A 14,503-nucleotide genomic window follows, 5' to 3' on the forward strand; every position below is an offset into this window, starting at 1 on the left:
ACCTCATCGATCAAAGATTGAAATTTTAATTATTCAATTAGTAAAAAAATATTTTATATGAAAAACATTTGCAAAATAATAAACTTGTCACATAAACATCTTAAACAATGAGAAAAATATTTATCAAGAAAGAAATTTGAAAGATAAAAAAAGGAAATAGGGAAAAAGGAGGAAATATATGAGATTGGAAGGAGAGAGAGATTATCATAAATATTGGATAAAAAAAGGAAAAAAAATAAGAGAGAAAAAAAATACATCGATCAGGGTAAGTTTGCAGGATGGCGTGGGGCGGTTGGATTGTGCTAGAAGGGAGAGGGGTTGGGCTGGGATAGGTTGTATAATAGTTATATTAAACTCACGTCAAATTGGATACAAACGATATATAACCAACTAAAAATCAACTCAAAACACGCATGATGCACCAAAATTCCGGTGAAAACATTTTAAATTTTTATAATAGTAGAAATATTTGGTATGTTTAAAACTTCGAATTATATGAAAGGTGAACATACATACATATATCAAGTATACCCATTGAATACACTACTCTAGCCTCACTAAATTATCAATGAAAAGTTAGGGGGTGTTTAGATCTAGGGGTGTAAAGTTTTGGCGTGTCACATCGGGTGTTCAACTAATTACAAAATCCGTTAGTAAACCGCGAGACGAATTTATTAAGCCTAATTAATTCGTCATTAGCAAATGTTTACTGTAATACCACATTGTCAAATCATGCAGCAATTAGGCTTAAAAAATTCGTCTCATAAATTAGTCACAATATGTGCAATTAGTTATTTTTAGCCTATATTTAATACTTCGTGCAAGTCTTTAAACGTTCGATATAATAGGGTGTACAAGTTTTACGTGGGAACTAAACATGGCCTTACTAACCATTGACGTCACGATTCTACAAGGACCCGGTAGGTGCCTGTGTAGTTTCAAAAGAAAAAAAATACTCACAAACTTAAAAAAAAAATAAACTGGGATATTTTAGGCCTCTTTTAAAGCGTGTTTTTTTTCTTTTTAACAACGAAATTGCTTCTACCCTCGATGTATCTGACATGTAATTGTTTTTGTCAACAATTAACACGAAATTTCTGCATTTCAGACCCTTGAAGTGGTATGAATGCCATTTTAGTTATTTCGGGTGACATTTACCCAGAACCCACAAATTATAAAATACCCGATCGATTGAAGTGTAAAAAGTTCCAAGATTGAAGTGTAAAAAACAAAAACAAATCCCTCGAGCCAAAGTTGTCACAATTCACTTTTGCCTCGTCTCCACCTAGCCCCTATATATTCCTCCCAATAATAAATCCAACGACAGACTGTACGGCTATACTAGTATTCTACTCGCAAGTCGCAAGCCTCATTCAACATCTCTCTCTCTCTCTCTCTCTCTCTGAACGATGGTTGGTGTGCTTGCTGCTGCTGAGCACTGATGCAGCCTTTTCTTATGGGCATTTAATACCTGAGTTATTACTGCAAGGGAGGGAGGGATCAAATGCAGGCAGTTCAATAGAAAAAGAAAAAAAAAGAAACAACCTGAGCACCAGAGTTCTTGGCTGCTCCAAGTTCGCATTGTGATCCACGGAGCCGGAGAAGGGGGCAAAACAAAACCTTATGGTTTCTTGATTCATTTCTGCTTTGGTGATTGATTCTTGGTTCCGTTTCTTGGGCCCCGATTTGGGAGGGGTTCTTGGCGATGAGGAGGCATGGGTGGCAGCTACCTTACCACCCTCTTCAGGTCCAGTTCTTGTTTATTTCTTTTGGTGTTTTCGTTTGGTATCTTTTTCTGGTGTATACTTGTTTTTGTTGCTGATTGGTATGTGCATATGCAGGTGGTGGCGATAGCGGTTTTTCTGGCACTGGGTTTTGCGTTCTATGTGTTCTTTGTGCCATTTGTGGGGAGGAGTGAGCTCCAGTATGTGCTCATGGGTCTCTACACTCCACTGGTGAGTAGCTGAAACAACTTTGCCCTCTTTAATGTGTTTCTAACCTGTTGTGTTAATTCTTCATGGCAGATAGATCTGCATCTCCTTTCAGTTTGGGGTGACTTCTTTTGCACTACTCCCTTCTGTGTTTTGGTCGGTATAATATGTGGAGAATGTTTAGGAGAAATACTACATTATGTAAGGTCCATGACATAGAGACAGGGATAAACTGCAGAGTAGTTTGTGCTTCGGAGTAGTTTAGGCTAATATAGGTCAGTTTTTTATAAATCAAGACTGACGACATGCCATGGTGAAAATCTTTGATGCCACTAATATGCCTATGCTTCTGCCAAAGCTATTTTAGAAGACAGAGTAATTACCTTTTTTTCTTCTCTGAAGCATTCAATCCTTACGATGTGATGAGGACCAAGGATTCGAATCCTTTATATGATGTAATCGGATGGGTAGAACTAATAGAGAGAAGACATTCAACACTGGAAGGATTGGATAAATCCACTGAATCGTAACAGGGGTAAATAGCTTAATTAAAAATTACGATACAGTCCATTTGCCTTGCTCTTGATATATAAAAATTCCATGAAATCATCAACGATGTAGCTTTCACTTTGATCAAATGACTATGCATCAAAACATAAATTTTATATCTTCAACCAACATGATTTTCATTGCAATTCGTAACTGTATACTTAAGAGTAACTGCACATTGATATAACAGCACATCGATGTGCTCTTGTATTGTCAACAAAATGATGAATGACAGATAAGTTTTTCTTGCAGATTACTTGTGTTGTCACATTATACATATGGTGTGCAGCAACTAATCCTGGTGATCCAGGCATTTTTAAAGCAAAGAAACATCCAAAATTAGGCAAGGATGGAAAGCAAATACAAGAAATTTCAGAGCACGAATCATGCCAGGGAGGAAAGTCGTTCAGCGATGGCTGTAGCATTGTTAATAACAGTGAGAGATTAAGCAATATGTTTGAAGGGAATGATTCATCTTCTCGGCCTGGGTTACATGGAGTTCTTTGCTTGATATGCAACCCATTCTTCTGCTTATGGAAAAGATTCTTTCACTCAGATGACCAATCTTCGGAACAGCACATGAGCGAAGAAGGCATGTTCTTTTGCAGCTTATGTGAAGTAGAGGTATGTTACAAGCTGATGTCTGCTTATGCTGAACTTTACATCTACTTTTTGAAAAAACTGGAGAATCTCTTTAAACTATAACCCATTGAGTTAAAAATGAGGATTAAAATTCTCCTCTTAAAATACTCAGTTATGCAGTGACCTGCCATGTAATTTTAGATATGAGACCATTGTCTAGTATGTTAAGTTGTTAACATCAGAAACACAGGAGCTATAATTTACAAACACTTGCAATCTGGCTTATTATACATATATTCAGGGAAAACACATTTTCTTCTTAATAAAATCTAAAAGTGCTGTAATACTGCAGAAAAAATTATGTGAATATGTTCAAAAATCACATGCCTCAACAAAAGGATGATACCTTCTAATGCATCAAAATGTTCTTATCTGGACAGTTTTACTTTATCTGTTTAAAAATGTATGACTACTGTGTAGGTGTTGCAGCATAGTAAGCATTGTAGAGTTTGCGACAAGTGTGTTGATGGTTTTGATCACCACTGCAGGGTAATTTTCTCTCTTTTTCTCTTAATGTTTTTTTTTGGAAATTATGTTTTTCTTTAAGAAATATTATTCTTAGCATACCTTCTGCTTTGATTTGTCCACAGTGGCTCAATAATTGCATAGGAAAAAGAAACTACAAAAGATTCTTCATTCTAATGGCTTCAGCTGTTCTCTTGGTAAGTAAAAACCTCCACTACAACCTTTGATGAGCATCTAAAATTTAAGAATTATTCAATTTACAGTATCCTAAAAAGAAACTCTGTTATTTTTGTATTATTCCTCGTGCCTTTAAATTTATCACTCAAGAATCAATAAATAAAAACTGCAATCCTGTAGGCTTTACATCTAGAAAGTGCTGCTATTCCATATCCACTTTTTCTGGTTGACCATTGACAGCTCTCCATGATTGTGCACATTCAGCTTATAATGCAGTGGTTAGTGGGCATTCTTGTGCTGATACTCTGTTTACTGAAGCGAGGGGAGTTCTCCGGACAGATCATCTCAAAGTTAGGAAGTAGCTTCTCAACAGCTGCTTTTGTAATTGTTGTGGTTAGTTCTCTGGAATTTGCAGCTATTTGAGAAAAAAAAATTCTCATATAATGTTTTAAATAGCTTTTGTTTCCTGAGTTGCAGTATCAAAATACTCAGAATTTATGAAAAAGACCATAAGTATTAAGACTTGAACAGTATGAACCCTGTAAATGTGCATTTTATTTTGGTGTGAGAACCTAACGGATACATTTTGGTCAACACTGTTTTGATTGGATGTTTCGAACTAGAACTTAAACTCTCGGTAAAAAATTAAAAGGATAATTGGTTATGTGAGATGATGGAAAAGATGTTGTCTAATGTCATATTAACCGTGTGCTATATAATGGACAGTCTGGCATAGTTGCTGGTTTGGAAATTTGAATTTTGCTTTACTAGTTTACAACATTAAAGTGTGAATGGGAAGCTATATTTAGCGTAGAATTACTGTTGCTTATAAAGCACTATTGAGAATCCATCCTATTTCTTTCTAACACAAATTACTTTTGCAGATGACATGTACTTTACTAGCAATGCTTGCAACAATACCCCTTGCCCAACTTTTCTGCTTCCATGTTCTGCTTATTAAGAAAGTAAGCAATAGCTTTACCTGCAGATGATATGTACCAAGATCAGTTTTAACACAGCATAGATAGAAGTGTTATTAATGATTGTTGCCCTGTTTTCTTAACATACTAATTCATATTGGTTGCAACGACACTCAATTTTCCTCTTTTCGCTCTTATCTGAAAAGATCATAACTGTAACAAATTAAAGTGACACTCATTTTTCTGTCTACTCTGCAGTGTGCAATAGTTTTAATAAACTTAAGTGAGTTTCTTCCTCCTGTTAAGTAATAACAGTTCACTATTTTGACAAGTCTGTTCAGATATCAGTCAGACTCATAGTTACACATTGGCCCCTACAGACTGACATCAAATTGTAAAATGTGAATTGTTAAAAACATCAAGGCAAGTACAGAGATTCTTAGGAACGACAAACACATAATTTAATGTGGAAAACCCTTGCTGGAAGAAGGAAACACTGGCGCAAAACTTTTGATGATCGCTAACTACAGTGCAGGGAATTTGCAAAGAGTCGTTTACTTATTCTAGAGCTAAGTAGATGACAAATGCAGGAATATGGCCTGTACAGCAAAGCAATCCTTCACTGTCAATAGAACTCTTATGAAATTAAGATAATATTTATACTAAACCTTGATACAACAAGTTATATGTTGGAAAGGAAGGACAATAGCTCTCTCTTTCTTGAAGTTAATTCTTGGAAATAATATTATATAACGTGTTGAACATGCTTAGTCTTATGTTATTACCGAATTATGTTTATAGTCTTTTTCTGGAAGAGATAATATGCTTAGCTTTTCAAGCTATCTCTTATGGTAAAGTTGATTTACGTATTCTACTTTCTATCCACGTGTATGCAGGGCATAAGTACGTATGATTATATTGTAGCTTTGAGAGAACAAGAAGAGCAGCAAGAGGTTACTGAGCATCAAAGCCCGCAGATGTCTATTATTAGCTCTGTGACAGGGTTTAGCACAACTAGCTCATTTGCTCCTCTTCAACGTGGGTCATGGTGTACTCCGCCACGTTTATTCCTTGAAGATCAGGTATACAGAATATCAGATCATGCACATTTTCTGATTGTTGTGGGAAAAAGAAGAAAGTTTGTGTTTGAGATATTTGTCAGCTACTACTTAAAAAAAATGGATGTCTGAAATTTAGTTGTAGAATAGTTAGAAATAGCTCACTTCTAGAGTTTGGTTTGTATTATCTTTTAGAACTTTTCTTGTGTAGCTACTGTTCTACACTTGATTGTACTCATTTGTAGTGGCTAGCATGCTCTGAAGTCTGAATTCAGGTGTCAGGATGACCATGTTTCATAGATTTTTTTTTCTGGGTTATTTTTGGCACTTATTGTTATGCTGTTTCTGCAGCATGTCATTCCCCCAGAAATGCCACAGAACTCCTCAAGCAAGAAGGCAAAGCATGCTGATGTAACCAAACGAAAACCATCAGGACCTGTGAAAATCAGTCCCTGGACACTAGCTCGCCTTAACGCGGAGGAAGTTTCGAAGGCAGCTGCAGAGGCGAAAAAGAAGTCCAAAGTTCTTCAGCCAATCGCGAGACATGAAGATCCTAAACATGACAAGAGGCGACCCGACAAGAGAGGGCAGTTTCTACCTGAACTTTCCGTCGATCACACTACGAGGACATCTGATAGCTGCACCGACAGCAACTGCAGCGACATGGACATGGAAACATGTGGCAGTTTAGCCCCATTGCAACATGAAGCGAGGAGCGTTTTCCAACCAAGCATCGCATCGTCGATCAGAAACCTCACCTCATCACCTCAGAGCAGCCTGGACTCACCTGATCTTCACCCATTCCGTGTTTCAATGTCAGGAGCAGACGAACTCCGCAGTTTCATGTCACTCGCAGCATCAGAATCCACTGCTCCAAAAAGCATTGCACTTTCAAGGTCGACGAGTGGTGGGTACGAGGCCTCGGGAGGCGAGGAAAGTGATCGCATCCCGTCAAAGATCGTGCACCGGTCGTCCAATTGGGCCAATGCCATCCTCAATTCCGGTAGGCGAGAAATGGCAGCCGATCTGAACTTGCCAACATCTGAAAGATTTCTTACAAACACCAGGTTTAGCTAGCTAGTCATTTGCTGTGCTGCTAGTTGTGAATGGGCTGTAGGATTTACTGACCTGTTACTGGTTAGAAGTAGTAGTGTTGTTGCAATTGTGACCAATATCTGTTCCAGCCAAGACAATTGCCTCATATTGGGTTTAGCTGCTGTACTGCTCTAATTTGCTCTCTTGCACTCAGTTTTGTACTCTCCGTGCTCAACCTGCATGGTTGACCATGGGATACATTTGACGGATGGCATTCTTTCAACAGTTTGTTTTGCTAGAGCCCCTTTTTCATATGCAAAATTTAGACACCCATATGCTATAGATCTTTTACCCGTATCTAAGTTGAATTTTATAAGCTTTTCATTTTCATAAATTAAGCCGGGAGAGGAGAAAACTCAGGTAATCACAACGAGGAAACTACAAGCCTGATAGAACAGAATATTAATCTCATCGTTTGGTATTGTACATTTGTACTGATTTGAATTATATCCGTTATTAATTCACTTTAATAACTGTTTCCCATTATTTGAACTAATCAATCGTTAATTCACTTTAACAACTGTTGTGAATTTCATTCTCCGTTCCTATGAATGCAAACAAGCTAGTCATAAAAGGTTAGTCCAGTGGATTAAAGACATTTTGAATGTCAGGAAAAAAGGTTTCATAGACATCTTGAGCAGATGGGTTAGCTAGTTCATGGATCACAGTAGTTCACAATAGTCATTTCAGCAAGTTCCGGTTCCAGCAATTTCTGGCACAAAAATGTGTGCCCATAGCAAGATTTTCTATATCAGAGGCCATTTGCTGGAACTATATTACAGAAGCACAACGAGCATGCAGTTTCTGCTTCAACAAGGCGGTTCTAAACATGAATTTTCCTAGAATCTGGCTTACTAAAGAGAGTATTGTGTCATTAAAAGCCAAGGGGAGGCAAAATCAATTTACAAAAAAAAAAAGACCCTGATTCATGTGCATTTGTAAAGATTTGGTGATTGAAAAGGTAGAGAAGGGCAGAAATGTGGAAGGCGCGTTACAAAACCAATTGAGGTTGCCATGTAAACCTCGAATTGCTGTGTCACTACTTGGGGTAAGACCTACACTGGAACTCTTTTTCCTCGATAGCTTCCAAGGTACTGCAAATAAAATATTTTTTTCAGTTAGCACATGCAGTAATCAGTGTCCATATAGAGAATATTTTTCTGTTGGGAAAATCTGTACCGATGCAACAAATGGCTGCTGAAATATCCAACCAATGAAAGGAATCTTTTGCAAGAAAACCACAAGAGTTGGCCAGAATCCACTGCAATTTCAGTGTCACATACAAGACAAATGTTAAACCTGACAATTGTCAAGCATGCACTGTGCAGAAATCTTTTCAAATATAAGACATTCTTTATTATCTCAGCATTAAATAGTGGAAAAGAAGGATTGGTCAATGGACAAGCAATGAGAAACAAACCTGAAAAGTACAATAAAACCATATGCCTCTAATAGCATGCCAAAAAAGGGCCATCCAATTAGAACAAGCAAAAGGCCAGCACCAAATGAGATAGTACCCTGCCAGTTACAGTTAGTTGATTAAATAACATATAGTCCATGGGCAAAAGCTCTGATAAGCTACAGTAAATTTACAAACCTTATAGTTCTTGGGCTTAGTGAAGAATTGCAGAGTCGATTTCAATCCAATAGTCAAACCTAAGCCTGACAGGAAGAGAATCTGAAATGTTCCACATGCATACACATTTCATTGGCTTAGATCTTCAAAAAATTCAGCAAAAGTTTCAAGCAAGCTTACATTGCCCATTGCAAGTAGCCCCTTGTCAAAGAAGAAAATGATCCCCAGAAATGAGAAGAATACTCCAAAGCCTGTCAGCCCTATCCCAATCTCTGCAAGATGAGATTCACAAATTACCAATTGAAGTGGGTATGGGTATAACGATGATGTGGCATAGCAAGAAAGCATAAAAGAAAATCCAACCAATGGAATAATACCTTGTGGGGATGGGAAATGTGATCCCATCCAGGATAAACAGTGCTCTATGCCCTGAAGAGCATAGTTCCAAGCATGAGATGAAAAAAATTGAAAAAATGTAGCAGGGTGCATAATGCATTTGTTATCGCAAAAATAGAAAAATGCTCCAGAATAGCTACAGGGGGATGAGCAACGAAGTGCCAATTGCCAATGGCATGAGGTAGGCAATCAATTAAATTCAACTCAAGATCGTGCCAGGAAAGTATAGATTTTCAGGGAAAAAAAATACTGACGAAAATATTTGACAGAAAAAATGTATTCCTTCATGAAAAATTGATTGCCACAAGTAATACATTGTAACATACTAGCATCCTAGCTTCCAAAATCTGCTCTATGCCTAACTCTATTGGAGTGGTATATGATGCATAATTGCATATAACACACTGCTTAAACGTTGAGAAAATTCCTAGTGTACTCCTAAAACTTTGCCCAATCCCTTCCATGCCCCTGAATTTTTCTCATTTCCTTGTATACCCCCGAATTTTAGTTTGGATCCCTTCCATACCCTTTCTGTTAGTTGACAGTTAGTTAACCGTTAAATTCTTATGAAAAAGTCCATTTTGCCCTATGGTATGAAAAACATATATATTAATGGAGTATTAGAAAATTGTTGTATGAGACTTTTATATTTATGAGTTTCTAATGCAAGATATTATTTATGACAGTTTATTTTTAGATATGACATAAAAATTAATATTTATTTTTTAATAATTAAACATTGTATGTGTAGCTTATTTTGTAGATAGTATTGTACAACATATTTGTTGTATAAGACAAATCTATTTATACATAAATATTTTTTAATAAATAATAAATTAATATTAATTTTTTGTTTCATATCTATAAATAAATTTTATGATTAATAATATCTCGCATAACAAACTCATTGAGATAATAGTCTCATATAGCAAATTTCTACCCTTGAACAATATACTCCATAATTTTATATGTTTGTTCATACCAAAGGGCAAAATGGACTACTTGATAGGAATTTAACGATCAACTCACGGTCAACTAACAAAAAGGGTATGGAAGGGATCCAAACTAAAATTTAGAGGTATACAAGGGAATGAGCAAAATTTTGGGGCATGGACAGGATTAGAGAAAGTTTCAGGGGTACACAGGGAATTTTCTCTTAAAGTTTCTTCCCCATTCTGCTTAATCTTGTAGTGGTGCCACATTTGGACACTGGCTACAACCTCTATGAGATTAATCCCATTACACTACCCAAGGTCCTTACAAGCCACGACTAATACAGAACAATATAGAACAAGGTTCTGTATCTAATGATTGCAAGTATGCAACTCTTCAACTAGATCATGTCAACTAAGGCTGCGGTCGATGTAGCATCTGGATGGAGCTTTTCCCTTGTTTTCCGTTAGCACGTTTCCCAAATTGTCTGTTAAATGTTGTGTTTCGTGCAAAAAGTTTCTAAGTACAAGTTTCTTTTAAAAACCAAATAAATCCATTTTCAAGTTCGTAATAGTTAATATAATGGCTCGTCTCATTTTGCGTGCCAGTGACAATCTTTATCCAATAGCACATTCGAACAGGTCCTAAATATAACTACAGCTCACATATACTTTTTTATTGTTCATAATAGTACAGACATTTGTTGTGCACAGCTCTGGCTACACAGCAAGCAAGAGCGGTGACAAGCAGCATGATCAAGTTACCAACAGTAGTGTTTGACTGCATTAGTAGAAAATCTAGCAGGAAAACACAAACACAGCAAGTGTGAGCATGCAAGGTTTTGTCACAACCGTGCAAAGGCTAGGAATGGGCCTGGTAGGGCATTGAAAGACTAGGAATCTCAACCGTCGAAAGAAAATTACTGGCTGTGATGAAGGAACGGCAAAAGTGTGCCTTTATACTTAGATAGCCACAACAGCAAAGGATTTGCTTCTCTGCTGCGGTATAACGTATTCCTAAATTCTAACATAACAAGAAGCAGAGTAACAACTTAAATGGCAAGCAGAGCATATTGTACAGTATGCAAGAGAAGGTTGTCAATTCTGGGATCGTCAAAAGCCAAATAAACACAAAGCATATGCAAGAAAGGACAACTTTTACAAAATTACTGTGAACTTCAAAAGTTCAAACATCTTTAAACATGGTCAAGGTTACTACCATAATTAGAGAAATATAATTTCTGCAACCATTGAAAGGTTCAACCTCAATGAAAGGAAAATGATGCATAGAACAATATATTGCTATTTTAGTGTTCAATGGAAATTTCAGATGATGGAAACAGGGATAGATGATGTTCATACTTTGAAGGTCATTCATCTCAAAGGAAACCATCTTGCTGACAAGGACAACTTCTGTTAGGAAGATATGAAAAGCCTGAAATACAGAACATCACCTGCATTAGATGCAAACCAGCAAACCAAATCTAATAGTTCAAACAAAAATCGGAAGAGCAATAAACCATTACAAATGCATTAGAAATACCGGACTACCGGTTAGCATTGTTTTAGTGTTTTAGAAGAAAAAAAAGTCCAGTTCAACTCAATATTCATTAATAACATGTAAAAGGGCAGAAGTTAATGTAAAACCCTCCGGTTTCTGATGCACCTATTGCATTAGAACTCAATGCAGCCTAGTGAGGAACTTTGATATCAACAAGCAACACCAAAAAAAGAAAAACTCTAAGAACTGGAAATTATATAGGGACGCAAACTCTGTACAATTTTGTAATTCTAAATCAGATTGAAGGTAATTAAACATGCGGTACAAAAATATGTGCTAATGTTGTATAACTCATGCTGCCATGCTCTCACAACAATCTCTCTTAAATTGGCATACTGGTGCTTCTAATCAGCACATACTGGTGTTTCTAATTAGCAAATGCCAGCTAAGAATATCAAACACAATACCGACACATCACACATACCTACTCGTGCGTGCATTCTAACAGGATTACAGGCGAGCTGATTTACAGTGTCCAAGGTTGTAGGATTCTACAGAGTTCGTTTCACCAACAACACACCAGAGCACTAATCCAAAACCTAACTGGAAAAGGACGCTCCAATCATATCCAAAAAAAAAAAAAAACGCTCTTGCCCCCCATTGCACAAACTTACCTCAATCAGAATCCAGCAGCGACTATATCGAGTGGTCTACACATCTCAGTGTGGATTCAAAAGCATATAAATCCCAAAAGTTCTTGCACACAAGAAAAGAAACTCACCCCCAAGATTCGCGGAGCCGCAACCCCTAGTGTGAAATGGAGACCCCGCCACACGCAGACACGGGCAGCACACACGAACAGGGAGAGAAGAGGCAGGTGGAGTACCTAGTCAGATTCGGAGGCCTCGCCGTCGTCCGCCGCGGCGGCGAGGGATCCGATCCTTGTTGGCCCTTGACTGTATATCTCTGGGTTTGCTCTCTTCGGCTTAAACGGGCGCCGATCTGGTGAGTCCACTTTTACACAAAGGTCCTTGAAAGGCTAGAGACTTGAGAGTGCCCTTTTTTTTCTTGCAACGAAAAGATTTGAGTAAATTAGAGATTTTGGGTGTGAGATATTGAGGTACGTAAATTAGAGATGAGACATTAACTTATAATTAATTAAGTTGTAATTATTTTAAATTTAAAAAATAGATTAATATGTTTTAAAGTAATCGTTTATAGATTTTTTTTAAAAAAAGTGCCATTTGCTGTTTAGTAAGCGTGCGCGTGGAAAACGAATAACTTTTCTCTTTATTGTGTTTGTTTCTTGAAACAAACGCAACCTAAAACTTTGTTTGCTTAGATTATTGAACAGATTATTACTATGAAACATTATGAGGCAAATTAAATATTTAATAAATAAACTTTACAAATAGATTAAAGCAAGTGGTATAAGTAGCAGTAAAATAATATTTTTGAGAAAATATATTTTTAAAAAACATGAAGCAAATAGTCCATTTCAATAATCTGATGGTATTATTAAATAGAACTGGCATCAAATTTATTGTAAAAAATAAAGATAAGTGAGAGTATCACAAATTATGAATTTGGTAAGGAAGTTATCACAAACATATCCCTAGCTCCTTTGAAACACAAGTTTAAAAATTGGAGGAATAGAAAAACATAGGATTTTTCTATAAAAATAAATACACATAAAATACATGAACTATTGTTTGAGTAGACTGAAGGAAAAAAAAAAAGAAGGAATCAGGTGAGAGATAGTCTAATGAAATTAGTTGGAGTTTCGGTTAACTTTCCTCCAAAATCCAGTCCATTCCATAGGATTCAATCCTTTATTTAGAAGTCTTCGTAGAAAATTTTTCTCCAAATCAAAGAGGTTTGCATTAGTTTGTGAAATATGTAGGCTTGTAATATACCGCTGTTTGGCACAGCTCTAAATCCAGGATTTCTTGGAGCTAGGTATCTCTAGCTTAATAAATCCACAAATCTAGATATGTGATAATATTGATAATATTTAAATGAATCATTTTGTTCTTACTTAAGAAAAAAAATCAAAATCTTTAATTTAACTTATAAAGTCTAAATCTAGTGTAAATATGAGATCAGGAGTTATGCCAAACGGGACCTACATTTAGTGTTAAATATGTAGTTTTTGTAATATATTTGTTTTAAATGTCTGGTTTTATTATAATTCTATTAAAATATATGTATATTTTCTTAAAATATCTTATAAATTCATACTCTTGAGCAAATACTTTTTTAAAACATAGTGGCATATTTTAATAATATATTTGAGGTTCAAATACTTTTTAAAACATTTTCAATACTGTTGATTTTTCCAATTTTTCTCGCTGCCAACTTGGGTGACATGATAATGAGATAGCAAACTTCATAATACAAATATAGTAGAAAAAATTATTCTTCACATAAAACTTCAAATGCCACTTTTATCTTGGGTTTTATAAATTTGTCAAGAAAGGACAGCTTCTTAAAATATTTACAAACATTTTTTTCTTACGTGGCATGGCACATAGGCGTGTCGGCATGGCATCCTTTGTGAGGCTCATCCGTCAGGTCATGTTCCTCCTCTAGCCAAGTGAAGGGAGGGAGGGAAGCCGGTGGGTGCTCAATGGAGGGTGCAAAAGGAGGCCCTTTCCTGACAATAGATCCAACCAAATAGCCGATGGGAAGAGTTGGGTGAGGGAGAGAGGGCAACCTCAAGCGGAGTGGCCACTGTCAGCATGACCTCAAGCATCTTTTGTCGATGGACATCCATCTCCACAAGCTGTTGCCACTACATCTACTATCAATCGACCAATTCCAATCTCATCGTTACAGGATCTATGGGTTCTTCCTTATCGCTGATCTGCTCTGACTGACCCCATCATCGCTGTTGGCTGGTGTTGAAACTAGGAGAGAGAGAAAGAGGAGAGGGCTCTTCCTAGTCATCGACCAATCTTCTCTCGGATGTCTCTTATTTGCCATTGACTGGTGGTGGTGCAGCAAGGATGAAGAGTCATAAGACGCTCCGCCTCCATCTTTCGACATCCCCACCTCCCAAGTCACCTTAGGTCAAGGTGTACGTGCCACTGTCGCCAATGACAACCAACCATCCGTGTGTACAGCCCTACGTATACTCGCCTTTGAACTCAGCTCGAGGAAGAAGGCGTCTTGATGGGTAGCCACGCTCTTGTGGGCTTTGTGGCATTAGTCAAGTCAACTAGTCACATGACAAAAGGATCTACTCATGTGTAGTGTAGC

At 36.9% G+C, this 14,503-nt stretch overlaps 2 protein-coding genes across 5 annotated transcripts; one reads left to right on the forward strand and one right to left on the reverse strand.

Annotated features, from left to right (window-relative positions):
- The first annotated feature begins 1,508 nt into the window (after positions 1-1,508).
- LOC4348347 (probable protein S-acyltransferase 22) lies at positions 1,509-7,075 on the forward strand. Its single transcript, XM_015757718.3, has 9 exons — positions 1,509-1,747; positions 1,842-1,955; positions 2,733-3,104; positions 3,543-3,611; positions 3,713-3,784; positions 4,029-4,157; positions 4,649-4,729; positions 5,581-5,766; positions 6,094-7,075. The coding sequence occupies exons 1-9, from the start codon at positions 1,706-1,708 to the stop codon at positions 6,817-6,819; spliced, it is 1,791 nt and encodes a 596-aa protein (XP_015613204.1). The 5' UTR covers positions 1,509-1,705; the 3' UTR covers positions 6,820-7,075.
- A 422-nt stretch (positions 7,076-7,497) lies between these two features.
- Positions 7,498-12,255, reverse strand: LOC9271603 (vesicle transport protein GOT1). 4 transcript variants are annotated; one of them, XM_026020944.2, is made up of 8 exons: positions 12,129-12,255; positions 11,104-11,176; positions 8,791-8,842; positions 8,594-8,685; positions 8,435-8,515; positions 8,258-8,355; positions 8,017-8,098; positions 7,498-7,931 (listed from the first exon to the last, which is right to left on the reverse strand). In XM_026020944.2, exons 2-8 carry the CDS (start codon positions 11,113-11,115, stop codon positions 7,893-7,895), a joined length of 456 nt encoding a protein of 151 aa, XP_025876729.1. In that variant the 5' UTR covers positions 11,116-11,176; positions 12,129-12,255; the 3' UTR covers positions 7,498-7,892. The 4 variants fall into 4 exon arrangements, with proteins under 4 accessions (XP_025876729.1, XP_025876728.1, XP_015613382.1 ...); XM_026020943.2 differs by having other exon boundaries at positions 12,024-12,255; XM_015757896.3 differs by lacking the exon at positions 8,791-8,842.
- Positions 12,256-14,503: the final 2,248 nt, after the last annotated feature.

Source organism: Oryza sativa, chromosome 10, assembly GCF_034140825.1.
Source record: "Oryza sativa Japonica Group chromosome 10, ASM3414082v1".
NCBI lineage: Eukaryota > Viridiplantae > Streptophyta > Magnoliopsida > Poales > Poaceae > Oryza > Oryza sativa.